The following is a 27,213-nucleotide window of genomic DNA, read 5'->3' as shown; positions in this document are numbered from 1 at the left end:
TACGCCCTATTAATGTCTTGATGTGCCTAACTAAATGTGTGTGCAATACACAGCTTTAGGCTGTGTTTTACACGTTTTTTTATGCTTCCTTTTCCTACAAAGAGTAAAAGGTGTTTAGAGGAGAAATTCACATGGCCAATGCGCATGAGCCCTAGGTATGCAATCAATTTTTGGCAAACTGAAGGAGGAAAAAAATAAACTGGAAGTTGTTACCAAACAACGAAGTAAGGCATTGCATGACAGCATGTCCATGTGATTTCTAACACAAATATACAATGCACACAAGTACATGGCAGAGAGGTCACCTCACAGGATGCAAACATTGTTCTAAAGCTAGCTGTGCTGGAAATGTAAACACAGTGCTCAGTGTATGAGATGTCACCATTGGTAATCTGTATGTTCTATTCACTAAGTGGTACAAAAAAAGGCTGCTGGGCTCCGGAGGAAAACACTTTGGCATGTCACATCAGGGAAAGAGACAGGCAAAGATAAAGAACCACTAGCGCCTATCAGATACTCGAGTATCATCTTATTTTTGCACACTAGTAACAGTAACTAAAACAGTTCCTGGGCTTCTTACCTCTGACATTAACAGGCGTGTGGCTGGAGTGTTTGGCGTATAGAGGATTTTGCCGACAAGTAAGGGTTTCAGTGCTCTCCAGATCATTCTGTAAAGTGGGCTTGACTCCAGTGTCATCATCAGATCATTACAATAAGGTGCTAAAGGCAGAAATAACATTTTAGTGCAATTCTCCAATCTAGAAATGCCCTAAACTGTATATAAAAAAAAACCTGAATACACTTAAAAAGTGTCTCTTTCGCTCAGGAAAACCTATTAAATTTGTCAATTTTGTTTCTAACATGTGCTTGCAAAATGGCAGCGCAAATTTGACTGATTGCTATGGGGTTGCTGATATCCTTGATAAATGAGGCCTAAGAGCTTTATTCCAGAATAGCTACTACTCAAATATTACATTACCAAAAGCAAGCTAAAGCAAAAAATGTATCTGAAAGTTATCCTGTTAAAGCATAACTTAAGGCAAAACTTTCTTTTTTAGATAGCGTGCAGAAGGATACCTATCAGGTTTTTATTGCTGTTTGTGCCCTTGTTAGGAAGATTCATTCATTGTCTATGTGTCCTGTTTACCAATATTAAAGTCAAAGAAAACCCCAAATTTGGGGGTGTCACATGAACAGAGATAGAGCCCAAGTTTTCCAATGGGGAAACTAGTGCTCTCATTTTCTGTTTTGGCTGTGGGATGGGAAGCCATGGGAAATCTCTCCAATGGGACACACATGGCATATTCAGAATGAAAAAAAAGTTCTGCCTTAAGTTCTACTTTAATACAGCATTGTTAATTCATTGATTGTATTATAAGGTACAGTATAAAAGCATACATATTGCAGCAGTTTCCCAGAAGGGACAAAGAGCACAACCCATCAATGCATTACAAAATGGCGACCAGCACAACTAATAATTCAATATAGCAATAGCTGCTACCAAATTATCCCCTCACAATATCCTCACAGTCATGAAAGCACTAGTGATATAAAAAAAATCATTTAGTTCACAATCACTATTTTCCTCTAAAACAGCCAATAATGCAGAATAAAGTGAAAGATTCTAGAACTGTTGATTAATAGAAATGTACATACTTGTAGAATTGTCATAGACAGAAGTAGAGTCTTCCTCTGTGCCATTTTCTCCACCTTCAGTGCCTCCAAAGAGTGCCTTGTAGTTATTGTCTTCATACCAGTTGAGGGACTTGATCTTCAATCCACCTCCCTCAGGATGGCCACACACAATACGTGATACTGCTTGATATAACGAGGTTGGTGAAGCTGTGGAATTCCCACTAGTAAGGAACATGACTTCCTGCCTCATTTCTGCCCAGCTCTTCATAGTTATAACCTGAATAGATCAAAAAGCTTTTGGTCAGGCTCTGCTTAAGGTAAGTTAAATTGTGACACTGCACAAGCCTCCCAATGCAAAGTTCTGCAAACTAGTAAGGCAAAGGTCTGGTAAACAGAAAGCTATTTCTGGTCTTACGCTGATCATATACTGATACATTCCATACAGGCTGAATGACAATGACACTATATAGCATGGATGGATAAATATACAGTGCCACTATTGTATTCTGACAGCCGGTGATAGTGGCTGTCAGAATACCCGAATGGTGGTTGCAACTATTCGAATGCAGCTGCTGTATGTCCAGCAACTTTTAGCCCAGGTCCTTCAGTTTTTAATAGAAGGATGTCAGGTTAGAGGGTGCGACATGGCCATCTACTAAGCAAATTTCACCCATCAGGAACCAGCTGAAAATTGCTGTATGGCCAGCTTCACACACCCTGCCATTATTATGAATGTACTGCAGAACTGCGATATCACACTGTTGTCATCACATTAACATAGCATACACGCAGCCACATGTTGGTCTCTCCATGAATGAGGATCAGTAAAACCTCCACAGACCTTATTCTACTACATCACGTTGTAGAGTACTTGGGTCCAGTCCAAAGTACTAAGTATGGAGCATCCCTTAAACCCCCCCCCCCCCACACACACACACGCACACACACACACACACACACACACACCTACTATAAATAAAAGTGTAAGTGGCACTAATAAAAACTTGGATGCACTTCTTATGCAAGGATTGGCGATTATAATTCATACAGCTGACTTCCAGTCATCCAGGATATGGAGGATAAGGAGAAGCTTCCTACTTTGTACAAAGAAGACAAAGAATCCTGCTTATGTATAGGTGGCTTCTCCTTAGCCTGCAAAGGCAGGCATTATTAAAATATTCATGTTCTAAAAGCAACTAAAATGTGCCACAAATGTTACAAAAATGTTGTAAGTGATATGAACTAGATCTTTGCTACCAGTCAGTTAAGCTGTTACAGTGCATGTTTTGACATTCAAATTCTAAGTTCCAGTAAGAGAACAATGAAAGTGGGGTCAGTTCAGTAAACATTGAGAAACAGAGGAGTAAGACGCAAACAGCACAGACTGTTCTGTACAATGAAAAGAAAAGACTGAAGTTTCCTCCAGAGCATGGGAATGTTTGTGACGCCCACACTGGGACTGCTGCCAACTTTGTTTTATGAAAGTCTCATTTAGCCACATCAGCAAGATGAGAAATACAAGCTCTGTCCATCATTTTAAAACTCTTTGCCCAGACCTGGGGGCTGCCTACCACAGGGAGCAGTTGTACAGAGCTCCCATTAGACAAGTTTCTGTTACACTTAACAATTCAGCTGCTCGATTACACATAAATATGACTGTTTGTACAAACTGCACTTTACTGCAAACTCTCTCTCCCTGCGTTAACTCCCATGCTCTATTCCCAACCATCCATATCGTGATTATGCAGTAAGGCAGGGCCTGCAGGGGGAGAACAACAACCATGCCTGCATCACTCTAGCTTTTATAAATGAGGGCCGGCCTTGAAAGGGTTAGAGGCGCTCCTTTACTACTACATGTATTATAATGTGAAAGTGGAAAATACACCGCTGTCACTTTAAACATGAAACAGCAGCCATCACAGCAAAAGACAATTGCAAGTGAATAATAACAGATAAATGTGCAGCGCTAATGAGGACAGTCACCAGATGATGAGACTGTATAAAGTAATGTGAAAATTAAAAATATGCATTATTTACATAACTTATAGTGACACATGTGTAAACACATAAATTATAATGATAAACTCAATAAAGTCCACAACGTGATGAATGTAAAAGAGTAGAAACACAAAGTCCACCGATGAAGACTGGGATATTTGTATTAATCCAGGTAAGTGGATAACCTCCTTAGGACATCAGTAGGAGGACAAGTGAGAAGAGTAGATAATGGGGGATAGCCACCACCAACATTGAGAAGGCTTACCAGAACTATCGGACTCAAAAGAACATATGCCTGATGAGTCGTCAAGGTTTGTGGTGAAAACACACCAGTAGATAGGAACATCCACGTCTGCAGCCACTGGCACAAGTGAATGGTGGTCACACTGTCCTTCGGATGGCTTCCCAGTAGATAAATGATCTCAGAGGGAGGTTAGCAGAATCTTTCCCATCAGCTCACAAGATGGAACCAAAAATGAAACAAAGTTCCATATACTCGGGCCAGTGGCTGCAGACGTGGATATTTTACTATTATGAATGAACAAGAAGTGCTGATTGTTCATTCAAACCAGTGACAGATCTCTCAGAGCTGTAGACCCCCTTCACACTCACAGTGCGGCCGCATTAGCGGTTAAGTGGCGCTAGTTTCAGCGGTGCTTTTCGGCTGCTAGCGGGGCGCTTTTAATCCCCACTAGAACCCAAAGGGTTAAGTGTGCCTAAAAAGCGCCGCTGACTAAGCAATTTGCAGGCGCTTCGGCAGCGATGCCCATTCCTTTCAAAGGGCAGGGGCGGTGGAGGAGTGGTGTATACACCGCTCCTAAACCGCTCCAAAGATGCTGCTTGCAGGACTTTTTCTAACGTTCTGCAAGTGCACCACTCCCGAGTGCTTTCACACTGGGGCTGCAGGGGAGTCATTGTTCAGGCGCTTTACAGGTGCTATTTTTAGCCCTTTAGTGCCTGAAAAACGCTTCCAGTGTGAAAGGTGTCATAGGGTTGATTTACTAAAATTGAAGAGTGCATAATCTGGTGCAGCTGTGCATGGTAGCCAATCAGCTTCTAACTTCAGCTTGTTCAATTAAGCTTTGACAATAAAACCTGGAAGCTGATTGGTTTCTATGCAAAGCTGCACCAGATTTTGAACTCTCCAGTTTTAGTAAGTCAACCTGTGTCCCTCCGTATGTCTAATTATGAATGGGCGATCAGTAATGTTGAGTCGGTGTCATTTGTAACACAGCTGAACTGCTGCTTACTAATTCATAAAACTGAAACCTCAAACAGTGCTACAGACCTCTGTGATCTAATGGTCAGGCTGTGTATGTGTAAAAGTAGCACTGATAAACAAACAGAGATACAGAGAACAGCTGTGTGATCTGTGCTACTATCAATCACAAATCCATGTCCTCTTTAGCAGCGTTATTGGATGGGGATAACCTATCCGGGAAGACTGCTTAGAAATGAATAGATGGATTTGAATGAGGCAAAGTGCTATATGCAATAAGTCCCCCTAGGGCAGTGATGGTGAACCTTGGCACCCCAGATGTTATGGAACTACATTTCCCATGATGCTCACCTACACTGCAGAGAGCATGAGAATCATGGGAAATTTAGGTTCAAAACATGTGGGGTGCCAAGGTTCTCCATTACTGCCCTAGGGAGTTAAAAAACAATGTATAATGATAAAAAACAAAATGTGTAATGATAGTTCTTCTTTAAAAATAAACCACAAACCTTTGATTCTGTGGACTCCCCTTAAGCAAAGAAAATATTTGAGAATAAATGTTAGGGCCCCCTTCGTGCCTTGCCATTCCATTGAGGTGTACTAAGGCAGTCCTGAAATATGATCTGCATCATTTTGTCACAACAATGTCTATGAAACACACAGCAGTGCATGAGCATAGGTTGTAGTGCGCTGCAGCACAAGTGTGTTGGGTGTGTTGACTTGGTGTGATTGGGTGCTGTTCAAAAGAAATAGCACTGCAGTACATGCATCAGGATAGCGCATGTAAAAACATATGTTACTGCAATGCATAGGTGGGAGGTTGGCCTAAAAGACACCTAAAATATAGGGGCCATCATTGCTGATAAAAGAACACTAGTTATTTAGCTGTCTCTACATTTCGGCTCCATTCACACTTGTGCGACTTGTCATGCAACTTTGGACATCCAAGTTTCAGGACAAGCAGTTCCTCATGTTTTCCAATGATAACCATTCATATATGTGCAGCTTATATGTGCAACTTCAAATAGTCCGACTTTCATGCAACTTGAGGGCCATAGACTTTAACACTCAAAAGTAGCATGAAAGTCGTACCTTAATGTTATACAATGCAAAAATTGTTCATTATCACTTGTCAAAGCCTAAGTCGAATCCAATTTGCACCCATCCAAAAGTTGCATCAAAGTTGTACTCTAAAGTCAGTGCAACTTTGGAATCGTACAAGTGTGAATGGAGCCCTAGACTCCCACTGCTGAGATCAGAGTTTGAGCAGACTTTCAGTGCAATTATGTGATGAAACTTGAATGTAGTTTGCATATTCTATGGGACCAGAATGGTGCTGGAATCTCACCCAAGTAGCACAGGACCTTTTTCCAAAATGGCGCCGCATTGACCTTTGAAAACAATGTGATTTAGATTGCCATGAAATTCTGTGTGACCCAAATCACATCTCATATCTCACTAGTGTGAACCAGGTCTCAGTCATTTCTGAGTGAGCGACCTGGAACAACAATGCAGATTGGAAAAATTAGAGAGAAGTAAGCTATTAAACCACCATGGCAGCTAGTATGGTTTTTGAAGTCAGCAATGGCACCCTACATATTCTTTTAGTACAGGTTTCTTTTTTGTTTTTAAATCTTCGACTATATTTTTCAGGATTCTTTATGACACATTATTTCCCTGATGTTTGTGAGTTTAAAGGTGCTACCTTTTAACAATAAACCAGCAAAAAAAATTGCAGTTGCTGGTGACTAAAAATCTATGCAGTTTTTATCAACCAAAGTTACATAAATACAGGCCTACAAGAGAGAAAATAGCACAAAACATTCTCCCCTTGGTCATGGCACACGGCAGTTATATAGTGCACAATTCAAACAACTGTTCTGCAACGAATGGAAGCTGGTTGTTTGTGGCTGGGATAATGAATGACAGTCGCTCTAAAATACCCTCAAGCTCTGACGAGTCGCTACCCTATACTTACTTCTTTGGCGAGCTGACCCAGGCTGTGCAGCATGTTATCTGTAACCTCTCTCAGGACAGGGAAAGATCTTGAAGACATTTCTTTCTATATTTACCAGAATGAAAAGAAGAAACCACTGGTTACATTGTGCAATCCCTAATTTTTTCCAAAAATAAAATGGTTTTCATCACAAACTGTTCTTCTATAGTACCCACAAGTTGTGAGGCCCACCCTAAATTTTAAAGGAGACTATACCACACACATTACTTTGTTTGCTATGCATAACATTATGTTTTCTGATCATAAATCTTGTCTTTAAAGCATATCTAAAACCAAAATATACTTTCTCATTCTGGTAGGAGAAATGAGGAGTTACGACCTCAGTCTGGTTTTTATTGGTATCTGTGTCCCCTTCAGGGAAATCCACCTTCTATCTGCCTTGGTGACAATGCTCACTAAAAATGTGGGCAAATACAGTATTTTGCCCTGTCATGAAAAAAAGAGGTGAGGGAAAATATTCCAATTGGGGCATTGTTCCTGTGTCCACTGTCTAATGCCCTGTACACACGGTCGGATTTTCCAACGGAAAATGTGTGATAGGACCTTGTTGTCGGAAATTCCGACCGTGTGTAGGCTCCATCACACATTTTCCATCGGATTTTCTGACACACAAAGTTTGAGAGCAGGCTATAAAATTTTCCGACAAAAAATCCGTAGTCGGAATTTCCGATCGTGTGTACACAAATCCGACGGACAAAGTGCCACGCATGCTCAGAATAAATAAAGAGATGAAAGCTATTGGCTACTGCCCCGTTTATAGTCCCGACGTACGTGTTTTACGTCACCGCGTTCAGAACGATCGGATTTTCTGACAACTTTGTGTGACCGTGTGTATGCAAGACAAGTTTAAGCCAACATTCGTCGGAAAAAATCCTAGGATTTTGTTGTCGGAATGTCCGCTCAATGTCCGACCGTGTGTACGGGGCATTAGTCATTCCTTACTCCATTTAAAACGAAAAAAAAAAATGGCTTTAGATATACTTTACATCAACTTTTTAATTGGAGTACAAAGTGTAATCATTTATTGCAACGTGTTGAAAGAATATTATATATAACGTGGTTAGAAGCTCAGAGGGAGCAGTTTGTTAACTGTTTGTTAATATTTTTATGCCAGCACTTGCAATGTACAACTTTTAATGCTGCTGGCTTCTGCATGTTCACTACTTCCAGTCTTTACAGGAAGGAGTTAGTGCAGTCTCCAGCCAGTTTATTAGCTTAAAGAAGTGGCAAATAGGATGGTGGAGCAGGGGCAGTGTGTTTCTTTTTATGCTCACAATATAAAGAGATACAAATCTAGTCCCTGCATACAAGGATGTCTCCACACAGTGTTGCAAGAGAAAGAAGCCCCCACGATACAGTAAAAACCTTGGTTTTAGAGTAACTTGGTTTGAGAGCATTTTACAAGACAAGCAAAATTTTTAAATAAATTTTGACTTGATAAACAAGCGATGTCTTGATATACAAGTACTGTAGCGTCATGTTACAACTGAGTATAAAAGAGAAGAGAGGAGCCTCTAAATGTAGCAATATCGTTACATTTAAAGAAGGTACAACATTTAGCAACTCACGTGGTTGATGATTAAGACAGGCACATCTAAGTATGCAGGCATCTAGGGTAAAGCTGTCCACATAGACCATCCTTCGCACCGCTATCGATTTCATCCCTTCCACGCTGCGCTCCACGAGTGTGTCAAGCCATGCTTTCAGGGTAGTCTTCCCGGTCATGATAGCAGACTGATAGCGGTGAGAGCCGGTGGTGCGGAAGATGGTCTATGTAGAAAGCTTTGCCCCTGAAGCCTGCATACTTAGATGTTCCTGTTTTAAACCTCATTCATGTGAGTTAAATGTTGTACCTTCATTAAATGTAACCATATTGCTACACTTGGAGGTACCTCTCTTCTCTTTTATACTCTGTAGCTCCTTCTGGATTTTGCTTCTAATCCCCTTGTGGAAGCTTCCATTTGTGGATGGACATTTTATGGTTACACAACCTATCACATTGCTATAATCTTTTTATATCGGACTATGGTTCCCATATAAATAGATTAAACTGAAAGACCTATGAATAAATGGTTTCCATTATTTCTTATAGGGAAATTCGCTTTGATATACAAGTGCTTTGGATTACAAGCATGCTTCTGGAACGAATTATGCTCGCAACCCAAGGTTTTACTGTACAAGAAATCTGGGGCAGTGATCATGGAACCAGCTTAAAGAGGGCAAGGATTAAAAGATAAAAAAGCTACATCACTAAGTGATTAGATCAGCTGCTAAAAGTGCTTAAAATTTTAAAGTAACAAAATTATTTTTTGGATGCACATATAAATTGAAGAAACCCAAAGTGAATGAAAGCCCACGTTTTGATGTCATAAAACCTTTTGTTGTCTCTGTTTATTGTTGTCCGTGCATAAATAATGTAATGGTGGAACTCTAAGGTCAGAACTAATCACAAGATTACTATGAAAAGTCAGCTATGGTAAGAATCACGCTGGGTTTGACCAGTTTTCATAAGAATCATGCAATTATTCTATAGCCATTACATCAGTTCATATTACTGAAAGAAGAACAATGGCACTTTCTCATGATACTGACTGAACTGGAGCACAGTGACTTAATAGATTCTTGGAAGTCCTCACACTGAACTCTGGGTAATGTGTCAAAGAATGCTTCGCATCCCAGTTCACATACAAGCCAAAGCACACACTGTAAGTGGAGGTACACAGCTACGGTTTACCATGTTTGCAGAGTTAATAGATAGCTTGTGGGCTCTGGAAAGGTTTTTGTTGTAATAAATAAGCAATCATGCATTGCTATTGTGCTTTCTGCTATTTTCACGTCTGTCCCCAGTACAGTAACTGCACACTATATCATGGCAAAGAATAAAATATATCTAGTATAAAAAAAGAACACCCGAAGAGAGTACAGTAGGCTGATGTCAGACAGGCGACTCTACCATTAGTGATCCTGTCACTGCCGATTTGTTGAAATCACAAGGCAGCAGGATTGCTAGTAGGCTGCCTGTCTGTCCCTGTAGAATCGCTCCCTCTGTAGCCGAGGTAGAGATGTTGCTCCTATCACTAGTGACTGAGATTCAGCAACGTTGGACCAGCGGCATAGTGTCACCTTGCTGCATCTGGCTACAGAGGGAACAATTCCATAGGGACAGACAGGCAGCCTCTGTAGCGATCCTGCTGCCAGTGATTTGTCTAAAGCAGCAGAACTGCCCAGTCTGATATCAGCCTAAGGCAGGCCATAGATGCCATTTTTTTCCTGCAACCACGGGTTGCAAGAAAGAAAATTGCTAGATTCCCCAATCAACACAGTCAGTGTTAATAGGGTAATTCTTCCTGTAGAGCCATTGTGTTCTTTCGGTGGTGGTGGTGGGGGGGGGGGCATGGGAAGCCATGCCTGCAGGGAAAACAGAGAGATTATTGCTAGCAGCTATTGCCACTGGTAACATGCTGATAATCTGACTGGTTGTACCCAAGTTGATGGATGGAACGACTTGGGAACATTCAGCCTACCTACAAATGGTTAGAATCTCAGCCGATTCCTGCTGAACTGGTCAAGATCCGAACTGTCTATGGCCGACTCAAGGCTTACTTATTGGAAACCTCTTATTGCTGAATTGTCCTTTTGAAAATGCCAGCCACTGTCCTACAACAGATATGCAGATCAGGAATTCTTACTTTAGTCCATCTTCACTAGCCACATGCTTGTAGCAGGTCAGCAACTCTGAAAGTATTCAGGCCAACAACAGCCAAGCAAATAGCATTTTATGCGAAGGAGGTCAGCAATTATCACTCCTCAGTATTTATCTTAATACGGGTTTCCTTTAATAAAGCCACAATGTGCAATATTGAAACCAACGAACCAACAATAACATTTCACATTCACTGATGAGAGGTAAAATCTGAATGATTGCTATAGGATGTTGTCCATACACACTGCCCCTGCACTGCCTTATGCCTAAGGCTGGGTTCACATATATGCAAATTGGATGCGTTTTTTCGCATAACATGAGAATGTAACCAGCTTTTAATGGAACCGGTTTACACAAGTGGGGGGCGGCCACAGTGTGGTTTGGAAAAGGGTCCTATGTGTTTTTGGGTCCGGTTCAGGTGCGAATTCAGGTAAAAATTTGCACCTGAATGGCACCTAAACTGTTGAACAGAAACACACATCACTCCAGACTGAAAACCGCAGCCGCATATGTGTGAACCTAGCCTGATTCTGTCTTTTGCAAGGTGTGCACTATTTCATGCTGACAGTGGTCCGCAAGAGACAATTCCGCTGTGAATTTAGCAGGCTGACCCTGCAAACATGTCCTCAAATTTACCCTGTAATTGTGAAGCTTTATCTCGAATAGCCATTCGCAAAAGCACTTCCTATCTCACTTATCCTAACAAAGCTAGAAAGAAAGCCAAGTGGCTGGTGATTACTGTGGCTTTTTATGCCATAATCATTCTCATATACAGTATGCTTTGTATTTTTTTTTAATATACATTTTATCACTGATGCAAATATAAGGCTCCATTCACACCAATGTGAGATGCAACAATGCCCTCGAGTTTTTGCACGTTTATGTGCGTCACGTGTAGGGTCGCTTAATAATAACAATGCTCTGTCCTATTCAGAGCAATTGCAAAAAAGAAGTGTGGGCGCTTTTTTCCACACTATCATCACACTACAACACATGGCAATAAGTTACCTTGCATCGTGGTGCAATTTAACACATGACACTTTAAAGACAATTAGGAAAAAATAAATGGAAAAAAAAAAGCAGTGAAACACACATTGCACTGCTCCCTTCCAGAGCCAGCACTGTCACTAGCCCACAAAGTTAAACACTGCATTTTATTGTGTGGCCAAGTGTGAACATAGCCTAAAGCTGGATACACACTATACATTTTTCTTTAGATATTTTCTTTTTGATTTACCAAAAGCACATAATATGAGGCCAGACCTAAACACTTTCAATTTGTATGCAATCAGGCAGGCCCTTGCACTACATAGTTGAAGGTAAATCTAAAGGAAATCGAACAGCAAAAGTTGTATAGTGTGTATCCAGCTTTAGTTTGAATTGAGCCTAATACCCCATACACCAGTGATTCTCAACTAGGGTTCCTCCAGAGGTTGCTAGGGATTCCTTCAGCATTGGTCGATTTCAGCCTCTCAGATAAGTTCCCACTGACACCATTGATCTTTTTAGCTATCTATAAGGAGGTAATTCTTCCCAATGACCACAAGTGTAAGGACCATACCTTTTACTGACCATCAAACTAATGTATCATGAGTTGCAGATTTCTAATTTTTAGCAGGGGTTCCTCAAGACCGAAGAACTATTTCAAGGGTTCCTCTGTGTTGAAAAGGTTAAGAAAGGCTGCCATACACACTATTAGATTTTCTGCCGATTTTTGTCTTCAGATTTACCAAAACCATATAATATGAGGCCATACCTTAATAATTTCAATTTGTATGCAATTAGGCAGGCCCTTGCGCTACATGGTTTTGGTAAATCTGAAGACAAAAATCTGCAGAAAATCTAATAGTGTGTATGGGGCTTAAGTTGCACTTGATAAGCAGAACTACATACAGATGTGACAGTGGGGTTTATTTACTAAAGGCAAATCCACTTTGCACTACAAGTGCACTTGGAAGTGCAGTCGCTGTAGATCTGAGGGGGACATGCAAGGAAAATTTAAAAAAAGCATTTTTGCTTGTACATGATTGGATGATAAAATCAGCAGAGCTTCCCCTCATTTCAGATCTTCCCCTCAGATCTAAAGCAGTGCACTTGTAGTGCAAAGTGGATTTGCCTTTAGTAAATCAACCCCAGTGTGTTACAATGACGCAGTTCTAGTGCAACTCTTTGAAAACAGAGAAAGCTAGTGTACAATCATAGATTATAAAGCAATACTGCATGTAATTTCTGAAACAATGGTTAGTAGGTCATTATTGTCCAATGTACTGGTACAAAATCTGGCAAATAACTAGAATTCAGATATATGTCTGGCACTAGGGAGAAAATGTACTTCTGTGTGTGGTTTTGACTAAAGCATTATTGTGTTCCTTATAATTTACTTGATCCGGTGGCTCGTGAATGAGCAGGGTAGCGAAACCAAAATACAAGCAATACAGTGATATGTTTCATTAAAAATGACTAGCTGGGATAATGCCATGCACCTGGTCCTGGCATATCTGGATCTGTCACAAGGGTAATATTACTTATACATCCCGCATGCCCAGAGGAGAACGTGAGCTAAGCAATTTTCTTATCAGATTGCCAAGCACTGCTAAACTGTGTGACCTTAGTTACATACTCATTGCTTGTCTCGGTGTCCCCGCACTACCCACATTTCCCAATGCCTTCCTATCTCATGCTGCTGTGTAACACTATCTACATGTGGACAGCACCAAGATAGTGATACAGCAAAGTCACATCTCTTTAAGGAATCTGTTTACTTGAAATAAATTAATCCCAACTCATTGAAACAACCATGAAAGGCTATAATATAACTCACCAATTTATCCTGAAAGCAAATTTACAGCCTCTCTAGTCTCTAGTGATATGGGGGGGGGGGGGGGGGGGGTTGAAAACAGGTATCGGAAGGTTTTTTACTTTAATGCAGAGAATGCATTTAAATAGAAAACCTTTTGAGTTCAGATCCACTTTAAAGTTCCATTGTTGCACTCCAGTGTGAACGTGCCATTCTTTTCTTTTACTCACCGTTATGGGCTTCAAAAGATCAATGTTGGAACGGAATTCATGCTCCAGCAGATTGAGCTTGTCCTCTGGAAGAGCACAGATTATTGTCTGGCTAAATTTGGCAACTTCTTCATTGTGAATGGTAACATATTCTGCCAGCCTAGAGCTATTGCATAGATCCTTCAGTCGTATTTGAAACCCAGACACCAAAACCTGAAGAAATAAAGAAAGCAGTTCTAGGGTCATTGTAAATTTATATCAATCCTATCCATGCTTATGAAGGACTATATTGAAAAAAAGCAATGAAATAAATAGAATAATGCTGCTTATATTTCCATATGAGCAATCATTTCAACAAGTATCGTTCCTACAATACACACAATGCATGCATTTATTGAGTTTCCAACTAATATTCATGAGAATGCAGCTTTCTACTTAACTAGGAACAGTACTTCATGAATTTAGGACAGGCCTTATAAATAATACATTGGAATCAGTAATGTGTCACTGCTTGCTGGCAATTTCATTACTGGAGAGCCCTCCTGTGTCTCATCGAATTATATGTGTATTGTATGCACATGAACCTAGTAGGCAGTTAAAATACTAAAGGCACAGACCCTTGACTTGCCCTGTGTCAAAAACATATCTATTGATCTGAACAATTCAGAATCTGGAGCCGGTTTACATCATTTGGTCTAATGTGTGAAACAATATGAACTTGCTTGTAACTGGGTGTCGGCTGGAAAATATAGCTTAGGGATTTCACATCTCGACTAGGAGCATATGACAAGTGCTGTAATGTGTTACGAATCATGCCACACTCAAATATCACTTATGGGTGGGCTTAGCCATAAATAGTACATAGAAACGGTTTACTCTAGTACCTGTTCCAGTTTCAGATCTGCATCCATTATTTCTTCCACTACAATGGGAGGCATGCTTATATTTTGCTGAAGGAAGGTAGTGAATTTCCCATTATCCATTAAGCAGTCCCTAAGCTTCAAGCCTGTAAAAAAAGACAACAGAAGTACACTTACTGTAAGTATATATGTAAGCATGAGATCAATATAATGTTTACCAAAAATATATAGATTACTGGAAGCTAAATTATGACCGAATAATGAAATAATGCTATTATGATTCATCCAGGGGCACATTTATAACTGCTGTCTGTGGGCATACATCTCTTGGCAACCCAAGCATACTCATCTATGCACCAAACAAATTATTAGCTATGCTATTCTATCGAAGAATGGTCTCTGGGTTAGCTAAACATGGCAGAATTGTGGGTAACATTTTACATAACCTGATATTTGATTTTAAGCGCAGTTTCACTGTTGCAGCCTTGGCACAGGTGCACTGTGTCTAATACAGTCCTAAATTACTTTATATTAATTTATATGTTTCCACCATTAGACAACAGCTAGACTGCTCTCCAGTTTAACCAGCTTCTGGTAAATGAACTACTACTGGTGTAATGTCGCAAATGTATATTTTTGCATTTTTTTCCCATGTACTGTATATACTGCACAAGACTCTGCCCAAAAGAAAGCACATTCACCACATTCACTAAGCTCTGGGGTGAAATTCCTTTGCAAAGTGAAAAGCCTATTTGCCTTTATTAAATCAATCCCCATGACTCTCCTCCCAGCCATCCTGTAATGCACTGTTTGGTGCCTAAGCATCTAATCGCCAGGCCTGAAAGCTGTCATGTGAAGGAAGGGGATGGGTCCTAAACTCCAACCCAGTGATTCTGCCAGTGGGTTCATTGGACTAGCAAGGGAGAAGGTATGTGCTCACTATTCTCCCTGCTCTAAAGCAAACCTACATGTCCACATTTAATTACATTTTCACATTGCTAGGTTATGGAAAAAAGAATAAGATGCCCACCCACCCATACAAAACACAAAAATTCTATACACGTGGGACTAAGACCAAGGATGTAAATTCCACAAAAGCAGGCCAACCACTGTGCACCATGCTGGCTATTGCTTATAAAATGGCACCTTCCAAAGTACTTAAACCACTTTCTGCATTATTCTATGAGATGAACATTTTGCAAAGTTTACAAACTTTACAGTAGCAAACTGAAAGCTGATTGGTTGCCCTGGGTTATTCCACGTACTACATTATCACTGCTAATTTTGTTAATAAACAAGCCTAAGAACACCTATAAGCAGAATTGCTAAAATGTAAAATAGAAGAAGGTATTATTTATAGTAGAAGAAAGAGAACTGTCCTACGCAACGTACTACGCTTATACTCTGATTGCATTTTGCACTCCTGTATTGCATAGCATCTGGCTGTGTATATCAACATTCAACAAGAAAACATCAGAAGTCATGTTGGAGTATACATTAATTATATGTGTTTACTAGGATCATGAGCAGTTGTGCAACTGCTTTCACTGACTCGGCAGATCTGTACAGAGTCACAGATCTCTTTAAATAGACACGAAGACCCAAATAACAGCAGAAGTGTGGCATGTAGTAAATATTAGCCTGGCACTCACAGTAACCCGCAGAACAAGAATCTAATGAAGAGCAGACCTATAAACATTTTTATCTCAGGCTGCAGCCTTGTGAGTAAGACATGTCTGCATAATTCACTGCTGACAGACGCGCTTGAAAAACAATACTTAGCTTACAAGGCAAAAACATATCATGAAAAGGAAGTGATAAAGTGCAGCCGTGTGTTAATATGAGCGCTCATATACGTCAGCTTCATAATAGTAAAAGTAACCCACTTTGCAGGACTTTTTGGAATGTTTCAACCATAGCAGAATATGGTAGGTGGTTGCCACATCCCTGGATATATGGAAAGAGTAAAATTCCCAAGGTGGGACTTTGAACGGCAACAACACTATAAAGAGTTGTATAAAACAGAACATTTAATTAAACATATAAAATATGATCAATCACACATGTGATGACCTATAAAAACAGAGCAAAAGACAAGATCATTGCAAACATTTCAAAAATGACACATTTTTCATGTATGCATATGTATTTATATTATACTCTCCAGTGTCAGAGAACAATCTTCGGTACCCAACGTGTTTCAGGTTCAAGCCCTTCGTCCAGGGGTATTTATACAGGAGAATCTACGTTCAATAATTTGTCAAATGGGATAAATGGTGCAGTATTCAATTGTACAGTTGTTCAATATGGTCACTGCAGCAGATGGCGTGGTTGGAGGTTTAGTGCGGCCCCCGAGCTCAACCAGAGTGCCCCACGGAGGTCCCCACAGAGGCAGGTCGCAAACATAGGGGGTCAAACCGGTAACAGGAACTAAATTTGTGAAAGAGAGGTCTCACAGTATGGGCTAGACAGGGCCTTCCACAGTCCTTCAGTATAAAGCGAAATGGATACACATCCTTCAGTCCTCTCCCTGTGGTATGTTGTCCTGTGTACGCGCCGTCCTCCCTGGAAGTGTCACAAATTTAGTTCCTGTAACCTGTTTAACCCCTATGTTTGTGACCTGCCTCTGTAAACTAATTTCCAACAACGAAACATCAGAGGCATTTCCATTCCAGAACAATGTCAATTACGTTGACATAAAACTCATAGCCATTAAACCCTATGCCATTCATCTGAGAGGCTGGAAAACTAGGGGGGTACTTACACTGGCAGTTTTACCTATACCCAGGCATGATTCAGTTAATTTGTGTAGTGTGAGTGCCCGAACTGTGCCCAAAAACAGTTAGTCCCTTGCACATGGGGCCATCTAGGCACAATGGGTTTTATTTACTAAAACTGAAGGGGGCAAAATTTTATGCAGCTGTGCATGGTTGCCAATCAGCTTCTAACTTCAGCTTGTTCAATTAAGCTTTGACAAAACAAACCTGGAAGCTGATTGGTTTCTATGTAGAGCAGCACCAGATTTTGTCCTCCCCAGTTTTAGTAAATGAAGCTCAGTGTGTCCCTCTCTGTTTTTATGTGCCTGTTAAGGACAGGTGCAATGTCCAGCTCCACTGCAGGCAGGGTGTCAAAGTCTATGTCAGCCAGTAGCCTGATGCGGCTGAACGCTGTACCAAGTGGCAGTCAAATTTAGGCCTCTATGCATTCTGGGACTAAGGCCTGGCACACAAAAGAGGGATGCATTGCTCCTAGAAGGTCCTGTGTACAAAGGGCCTTAAGCATACTATGCCTTAGAGCACTTGGAAGAGGTGGTGCCAGGCATAGTTCACTTTAGTGTAAATGCAAACCATGCCTGAGCACAGAACTCTCCCAAGATAACTGAGCATGGAAGCAGGAATCTCTATGGTCTAGCTGGCAGAGGTGATGATGTAAGCATGCCCATGAGCACTTCCTTAATCCAGTGTGAGTGTAGACCAGAGGAGTGGGGACAATCCAATTTGGATATGTTCCCTTCAACTAGGCCTAGTGTGAGTACACATGTAGAGATGTAAAAAACATCACAGTTGGCCTTCTATACTCCAAAAGGAATCATAGATATTTTGTGAGTCAAGCAAAATTCATCATATAATGTCCATGTTTTCTATGATGATGAAGCATATTTTATCCAATACTAGTCACTTCACATCATGTGTTAGGCCTCATGCACACTAGACATTTAGCCCCTATGCATGAGACTTCTTGTTTTCTGGGCATTTGTCCCTGGGTGGATACTATCCTAATTGTTAGCACCGCTTGGTGCACCATCCAGCCCTGTCTAACCATATAAGCTTTCAGCATCTCAGAGTTTTACAGGCTGACAGCAGTCAGGCTGAACGGTGCCCCTTGTGCCTGCCACCCACAAAAAAAAACAAAACAAACAAACTCATGCACAAGTTAAAAGCCTAGTGTGTACGAGGCCTTACACTAAAATGCATTTATTTACTGTTGTGCTATAATAGGGCGCGTGGAAGATATTTTTCTGGCATAGACAAAACTCTAAAAGTATCTGACATGACAGTCAGATTTGAGAATGAGGCATTCCTTAATACTACTATGACAAGATCTGTCTCAGTCCCATGATTATGTGTCCATCAGACTGCACATTTATGATACAAGTGACAGCGGAAAAAAAAAAATACACAGCTCGTGACGCTCAGTCAGCTTGGATGCTGTTTAATAAATGCCAAATAAGCTCCTTGCACACAGTGAGTTTGCAATACCAAAAGGAGCACTGCTATTTTCTGAGTGGATGGAATTGTCAGGTTACTGTCGGTCACTGCCCTCTTCAGTATATATCAGCAGCATTTTTTGAACTACTTTTCTCTTATACGACCTTGGCTTGATAGGTATTAAAGATCATGCATTGTATAACATTTCATGTGCTTTGAGATAACACTTGTATACCAATGACTCATTTTATTTTATCCCATTTTTAAAATGATGATAAAGTAGCGCACCAGAATTACACAACATGTAGGTTTTAAGGGAATACGCAATGTTTAAATATTTTCTTTGGTATGTTCTGAATAACAAAGTAAAAATTTATTTTGTCAGCTAACTGTAAAATATTTGCAGAGTTTCAGGCCACAAGTAGAGTTGTAGGCGTCTTTTCACAAGGTTACCTTAACTGCTTTGACAAAAGGAGCCTGTTGTTTACTGAGCTCAATAGCCCAAGCGCTAAGTACACATACATAGTTGAATAGCTCAAATAAATGACAAAGTTTCCCACTTCCCCTCTCTTTGGTCTGTAAAGCTGCCTGCAGAATTTCAGTTAGAGAGAGACCATCTGAAGAAAACAGCTTATGTTGCATTTTGCTTTTCTAAAGCACATAGTATATGCATATAGTTAATAATTAGGTATAAACCATTGTTAATAATTGAATAAACTTAAAAATATGATATAGATATATCTAGATATATCTATATATCTATATATAGATATATCTAGATATATCTATATAGATATATAGATATATCTAGATATATATATATATATATATATATATATATATATATATATAGGGAGCCCCAACTGGTATTGGCATTGGTAAATCATGTAAAGACAGGGACACCCAGGTCTGTCCTGGAATTTTATTCAGCAAGGCAGTAAACAATGGGAGTCCAAAGCCTACAACAAACCTAAAATCTGCTTGCTTGACCCCACTTACTATATTCAAGCCAGTTCCTGACTAAGGCTTCATGTACACTGGATGTTTGAAAAGCTCTTCTGAACGCTGTAATTTGACAGCTAGTAATGGACATTAAAAACCGTCAGTTTTGCCACTTTTACATGCCACGTTTAGGGACATCAATGAGCGTTTTTGTTTAGCAGCATTTTTAATGGGGAATCATTCTCTCTCTCTCTCATTCCTGAGACTATCAATGGGTTCTAGCTACAAGGAATGGAGGCTTTATCTCACCCAAAGCTCAACAAAGCCTCCAGGCTTTAGAGCTTCCTGGAGCCCCTCGCCATGTGTAATAAACCTAGGCGACACACCGTAGTGAGATTTATATGGATATATCTATCTATATATACACACACTGTATAAATATATCCATTACGCAGATACAACGTTTTTTCAGAAAGACTTTGGTGAACATTTCATAAACAATTAAACATCAGAGCATATACTGAGTGAAAAGTAATTTAAAACTAGAGGCTGTATCTGCTGCCAAATTCTTCTGCTTATTGGAAGGTCATCAGAAGCTGGTTTTGGGGCAGACCAAATACCCAACGTGTCAACATGACATGACATGTCCACCCTCCTGGAAACATAACCCAAATATTCTTGTGACATGAAGCAAAAATACAGTTTTAACAGAAAGCTTAAAAGTATACCTTTTGGGGTTTTAAAAATGCACTGAGGTAATGGTATATGTCATCTGAACTGCTGAAGTTGAACCTGCTACTAATTGAATAGTGAAAAATGTACTACAAAATTATAAATGCTGAAATTCTGTATACAAATAGCATAGACACATATCAACATATACACACACACTTATGCCGTGTACACACGGGCGGACTTTTCGACCGGACTGGTCCGGACGGGACGAATCCGTCGGACAATCCGACCGTGTGTGGGCATCATCGGACCTGCAGCGGACTTTTTCGGTCGAAAATCAGACGGACTTTAGATTTGGAACATGTTGCAAATCTTTTCGACGGACTCATGTCCGGTCGAAAAATCCGCTCGTCTGTATGCTAGTCCGACGGACGAAAACCGGCGCTAGGGCAGTTATTGGTTACTGGCTATCAACTTCCTTATTTTAGTCCGGTCGTACGTCATCACGTACGAATCCATCAGACTTTGGTGTGATCGTGTGTAGGCAAGTCCTTTAGTTCGAAAGTCCGTCAAAAGTATGTCGGAAAGACCGTCAGACCTTTGATGCCGAAAAGTCCGTCCGTGTGTACACGCCATTAGGCTGATTTCACCATGCAAGCTAAAAGGGTCACTAGCAACAGGGTTGCCTGTCCCTTTAGAATCACTCCCTCTGTAGCTGAGGCAGAGAGATGTCAATCGGATGCTGACTCGAACACTGCTGAATCTCGCTTGCTAGTGATGTGAGTTATATCTCGCTGCCTTAGCTAGCTAGTGAGCGCGTCCATAGATATGATCCTGCCTCTGGCCTTAGCGATCTTGCTACCGCTGGGATTTTCCACTAGCAGCAGAATCGCCCATCTGACATAAGCCTTCATAACTATATAACTGTGAATAACTGCAAATACACCAGCCTAACTAGATGCAAAATATAACATAGTGATTAACATACAAAAAACAGTGAGCCTGCTGGCAATTAATCCCCAATTCTTGTAAAAAGCAATTAGGCACACACGGATTCTATGTGATCTGGAATTAAATGACAATGTGTAAAAACAATATTGAAAAACAAATGTCCTTGGTGATCCAAAGAAACAAAATTGTCACACATGTGAGTGAATAAAAGTTCAATGTGGTAAACTCTGTTGGGAAATCTTTCAATCCTGGAAATGAATGTACCACCTTCACCGGCTACAATATCACCCAAAGTGCTCAGTATATGGATGTCAGCTTACCAGAGGGTGTTGGCATTTTAATGAAAAGAAGGTCAATTGGGCTTTAGCAAGATAATGGATGCTGCAGTGTTGGAGATTGTGGACTGGATCAGCCCCTCACACCGTTGGGAGTATCAGGTGGGATATGTGAAAAAAGATGTAAGAAACCAAAATAGTGTAATCCCGTTTAATAAAATTTTTTAAAAACAATACAAAGTGCCAAATGGCTGCTTACTTTGTTGGTGCCCTAGCCTGGCACTGAGGCTGGATTGTGTAGCAAAAGAGTGGATGTGTGTCCCGCAGTGAAGACTGTTGGCTGGCGTGCGTTCCACCTACGACGGCGAACCGGTAAAAATATTTTTGTATATATTTTGTAAAAATATTTTCTTAACTAGGCGCGAGATAAGTTCTAGAACAGTGTTTGTTAACCTTTTTTTCGGCTAAGGTGCCCTTTAAAAAATGATGCACAATTTAAAATACAAAACTAATAGTTTTACATAACGCAGCAACAGCCGAATATGTAGGACACCCAACGTTAAAGGGCACACTGGCACTGACTAGTATTCCAATGTTTCTCTTCTCCCTCATTCAGCTAATGTGACCCCAGTGCTGACTGGGAGGGGATGCTTTGCAGGTGCCTGGGGTCCTCCTTATCAACCGATGATGTAATTGGTTGTTAGGACGCTGAGGGCTGGAAGGTTGTAATAGTGCAAAATTTAAACCTGTGGCTTTGTGCAACTAGAGGGCAGGTTTCATCCACCTGCTGGTTTGTATACAATTTTTGGAAGATTTGTAGGCATTTTGCCAAGGCACCCCTGAAGAAACATAAAGGCACCCTGGTGAAAAAAAGCTGGCTTAGAGCAAGCTCCAGCATAATTTTTTTCTTTTACCTTGTTCCTTTAGCAACAAACAGCTTGCATTACCCCTGTGACATCATTACCAGACTTGTAAAGTTTTTGGAGGTGCACTTTGGTAGTAAGTTTATTTCTATTGACGCAGGCACACCCCCAGAACCGCCCAGGAGCCCATTTCTTACCATATAGTGTGTTGAAAGGCTTTTGAGAGTCAAGGTAGCTGTACTGTTTTGCTGGGAAAGAATTCAATAAATGCACGTGAAGAGGGACAGAGAAGGTTGGATGAAAGGGAGAGATTAATTCATTGCAAAAAAAGGCACGTGCTGTCAGCTCAAATAGGAAGTTAGGAGCACACTGGAATTCTGGCAGATCAACGTGTATTTTTATTTATTTGCAGAACAAACACTTGGGAAACTGTGAGTGTAGATGCAATGAATATCTTTTCTTTTTTTTATTTTGCCTTGACATATACCTCTTTATCATTTGTGATGACATTTTATAATGTCAGGCTGACCATTTGCTTTGCAATTGACTTGGCATTTACACTGTAACTGCTGCCTTTTTTTCGTTAGCACTATGCCAAAATGGGTTTGCATTCTGACAACAGAAACAAAAATGCTTGCAAAGAAATTCCAGGGTCAGGTGTAAGCTCTATGGCCCAGTCATACAAGCAAGAAATGTGTCCGTCCGATTAGATGTTGCAAGACCACAGAGGCTTGTAACATGTTGTTGCACATTTTGGGGGGATAAACAAAGACTGGTGCAAGCCAAAAAAGGGGCCAATTTCTATATGCCCGCCTAACTATTGCGGTAAATTGATAAAAGTGGCATGCACCAATTTGTTAATATGTCCCATGGTGGTACGATAGAATTCTGGCACATATCTGAAGTAACTTCTAAATTCTACTGGGATCATCCTAAACTTCCTTCTTCTCCCCTCCCATTGCTGTCTGTCTATATAACCCCCCGGCCCTTGCTGTTGGACCTTTCTCAATACAGTATTATGCCACTCGGATAATAGTGTATTTTTTTTAAATTAGAACATTGGGGCTACTTTATTTTGGCACACGTAATCAGACATTTATTGAAACTTGTCCAGCCTGGTGTTCTAAAGGGGGCCCAAAATGTTAAGTAGAAAGCAGAGATAAACCGCTTCAGAAAGAGTCATAGTGTGTGGTTTAATTATAAAGAATGCTGCTTGTTTTCATAGGCACCTTTTGCATTTTAGGAAAGCAAACATAGTACTTTTAACATAATTTGGTGTAGCTGGTGACACACCACAACAAGTTCTATGTCCTAAAACAGGGGTCTCCAAACTTAACAAGGGGCCAGTTTGCCATCCTTCAAACTTTAGGGGAGCCGAACTGTGGGCAGAGGGAGTAGAAAATGTCCTGGTGTCAGTGGCAGTGGGAGGAATAGTGCCCAATCATTTATGTCAGCAGGGGGGGGGGGAATAGTGCCACATCATCGGTGTCAGTGGGGGAATAGTACCCCATAATTGGTGTCTGGGAGGAATAGTGCCCCATTATTGGTGTCAGTGGGAGGAATAGTGCTCCATTGTTTGTGTCAGTGGGAGGAACTATGCTAACAGTGGGGGCAATAATGCCCCAAGGGCCAGATATAATCAAGCAGAGGGCCGCATCCGGCCCTTGGGCCGCAGTTTGGAGTCCACTGTCCTAAAACAATGATAATTTACTGCAGGTACCAATAATTACACCCCAAACCTGATGTTTTTTTCCCTTTGTTAATTCTCCCCTTTAAAGTTTATAGCACTGAAAATACTCATCGGATCCCTACCATAAGATATCAGCTACAGGTGTCTACATGAAGTTATACAATGGTTACCCAAAGATCATGCACTTGTATCATATAATCTTTTATAATGACTCTTTACAACAAACATTTGCAAAGACACAAAGATAAAATAATCCCTTAATAGTTTCACAGCATCTGGCAAGCAGAGCGTTGCAGCAAAGATAATATAATCAATGCTGGGGTTATCGGTGGTATTTCTACTTGTGTCACTAAAGCAAACAGAACAAAAATGTAAATGATAGTTTCAATAGCAAATTAAGTTTACACATACTAGTAGTTTAGGGTGGGGATAAATGCTTCGAAACAGCAGTTGGGCGGTAAACCAAGCTTCAATCCAGCCTGGTGTTCTAAAGGGGACCCAACATGTTAAGTAGAAAGCAGAGATAAACCACTTCAGAACGTGTCACAGTGTGTGGTCTAATTATAAAGAATGTTGCTTGTTTTCATAGGCACCTTTTGCATTTTAGGAAAGCAAATGTCATAACACATTTTTGCAACATGTTGCAAAAAATAACATTATACAATTTTGTGCTTAAAAATAATCAAGACTGCACACAGAAAAAAAGTTAAAAATCTGCCAGTCAGAGAAGAAAACGTAAAATATTATAACTAAAAGCTGAAAGAAAATTAAAAAAACAAAACAAGGAAACAGGCCCTTCAGTCATGGGCATGTTTAATGCTTTCCCTAAAACAGGCCTTCACCTGAAAACTAAAGTAGCCGCTATTGTCCCCCCCCCCCCCCCCCACCACCACCCTATATCTAACATTGCAGCATTTTTTAGGGGGAGGGGGAGTGATAAATTGTTCCCATTTCCTCTGTCCTCGCCTAGACAAGGAAGATTGCCTCATCTCCCAGGCGCTAGTTTCTTTGAACCCTGCAAGGCAACAGAGCCACCCCAAAAGAGGAAACCTGCGGCAGGGATCTTTGGACCAGCATAATGCAGAACTGCAACTTTAAAAGAAGAAGAGAAACAGCAGACAATGTAACTGTACAATTGAGCTGCAGTTAAAGTGTTATGGTTTATTGCCACTTTAACCTGTTGCTTTGCTCTGCATCTGGAAAACCAAAGTTAACTTTAAAGCAGACATAAACTCAAAAAGTAAAGATTTGCTATGTTTTAGAAACAGAAAAGTGTTAAGCTGGCCATAGATGGATCGAAATTTGGCTGGTTCAGCAGGGACCAGCCGAATTTCCATCCTTCTATGGCTGTTTCTGCTTGAGAAGAATCGATCTAATGATCGACTCCTCTTGAATGGAAGTTTTGGGAAAATTTAATTCGATCAGAGCTGCAGCCAATCAGCTGCAGTGCTTATGAGTGCATTCTGACTGTGGAGGAGTCCCTGCTATCAGGTGGATTCCCCCATTCAACTCACTTGTGTAGATGGGGGGAATCTGCTCAGTTTTTTTTTTTTATCAGTCAGCCAGCAAAATATGTATGGCCAGCTTTAAAGTGGATGTAAACCCTCACATATACCCAGTAAAACAAACAGCCTCACATGATACACAGAGATGAAACAAATCCTCCTACATAGGTTTTACTTGTTTATCTGCAGTCTTCTCCTCTCTACACCCCTTCAAACGGCCAGATCATGTTAAAAATCTTTCTTCATCTGTCAGGAGTACAGAGGAGACTGCAGTTACAGTGTGTGAGAGGAAGACACTGATTGGAGGAAAGGAACCCCCCCCACCATCCACAGCAGAAGACCTGTGTTCTGACTAAACAAGCTCCGTTCTAAGCTCATCCCCGGAACATATTTATCTCATGTTTCGGGAAAACTTCTCAGAAGTGACACATGTTGATAACAGAGGAACGAAGCACCAGAGAGACACCACACTTAGAGCTTTGGAGAGAGATAAATAAACACTACAGATATATGTGCTTTGCTCATGGTTCATTACTGAGGTTTACAACCACTTCAATTGTGTCGGGCAGTATTCTGCAATATTACCTTTTGTCTGGAATTCCTCTTCAAAAATATCTTGGTATATGAGTGTGCCTAGGCATTCCTGTGCCTACAGCCTCCTAGTTGTATATCTGCAGTGTGAGATCTATATCACTGTTACCAGACTGCTAATCTCAAAGAATTTGGAGTGAGATTTGGTGAATTCAAACTGACTCTTAGAGCCCTTTCACACCGGGTCGCCCATAGCGTCGGAGGTAAAACGCCGCTATTTATAGCGGCATTTTACCGTCAGATTAGCGGCGCATTTCGGACACTAGCGGGGCGCTTTTACCCCCCGCTAGCGGCCGAGAAAGGGTTAAAACCGCCTGCAATGCCCCGCAATAGCGGCGTTTTGCCGGCGGTATCCCAGCGCTGCCCCATTGATTTCAATGGGGAGCAGCGGTGGAGGAGTGGTAAACACACCGCTCCTTCACCGCTTCAAAGAAGCTGCTGTCAAGACTTTTTTTCCCGTCCTGCCAGCGCAGCGCTCAGGTGTGAAAGCCCTCGGGCTTTCACGCTGGAGACAATGCTGCAGCTGTTTGAGGGCGGATTGCAGGTGCTATTTTTAACGCTATAGCGCCTGCAAAACGCCCTCGGTGTGAAAGGGGTCTAACAAGATGGCATCTCTACACAGAGACACAGTGCAGAACAAGGCATGGTAAGTCAGTAATAGAGAAAGATCAGAGCTGCAGAAGGACCACAGGCAACTCCGGTCATTAGTCCTTTTGTCTTCTGCCTGCCTTTAAAAACTGAAATGTAATCATGTGAAACCAGTGTTTATACACAAATGCAGGTGTTGCTTAGATGGTTCAAAGAGCACAATCTACATCCGCATGCTTCGCCATCTAGAAAAAGGTTACTGGTTAGTTTGTAAAATAGTCAAAAAACGTGTTGTTCCCTTTCTTTGAGCATTTGTCAAGCAAATATCTGCTCCTTATAAAAGTCCAATCGTACTAGTGTTTTAACAGGTCAGCTTTCTGTGTTTGATCTCATTTCAAGCATGGAATACTACCAAACAATAGTCACCTATATTATCTAACATAAACATAAAGGCATCTTTACCTAAACCAACATTAATGCTCCATAA

At 40.8% G+C, this 27,213-nt stretch overlaps 1 protein-coding gene across 4 annotated transcripts in view; it reads right to left on the bottom strand.

Moving 5' to 3' along the window:
* The window catches only part of ABCA1 (ATP binding cassette subfamily A member 1), a 144,861-nt gene that overhangs the window by 58,030 nt on the left and 59,618 nt on the right, over positions 1 to 27,213 (bottom strand). For all 4 annotated transcript variants that reach the window (XM_073636251.1, XM_073636242.1, XM_073636259.1 and 1 more), the window contains exons 6-10: positions 14,463 to 14,584; positions 13,600 to 13,791; positions 6,831 to 6,914; positions 1,657 to 1,912; positions 581 to 720 (exon numbers count right to left, since the gene is read on the bottom strand). In XM_073636251.1, the coding sequence (XP_073492352.1) occupies positions 581 to 720; positions 1,657 to 1,912; positions 6,831 to 6,914; positions 13,600 to 13,791; positions 14,463 to 14,584 (794 nt within the window). The remainder of the gene's footprint in view (positions 1 to 580; positions 721 to 1,656; positions 1,913 to 6,830; positions 6,915 to 13,599; positions 13,792 to 14,462; positions 14,585 to 27,213) is intronic.

The sequence above is a fragment of the Aquarana catesbeiana genome, linkage group LG01, assembly GCF_042186555.1.
Source record: "Aquarana catesbeiana isolate 2022-GZ linkage group LG01, ASM4218655v1, whole genome shotgun sequence".
Classification (NCBI taxonomy): Eukaryota; Metazoa; Chordata; class Amphibia; order Anura; family Ranidae; genus Aquarana; species Aquarana catesbeiana.
The sequence above is the reverse complement of the archived record's forward strand: the minus strand, read 5'-3'. Positions and strand labels throughout refer to the sequence as shown.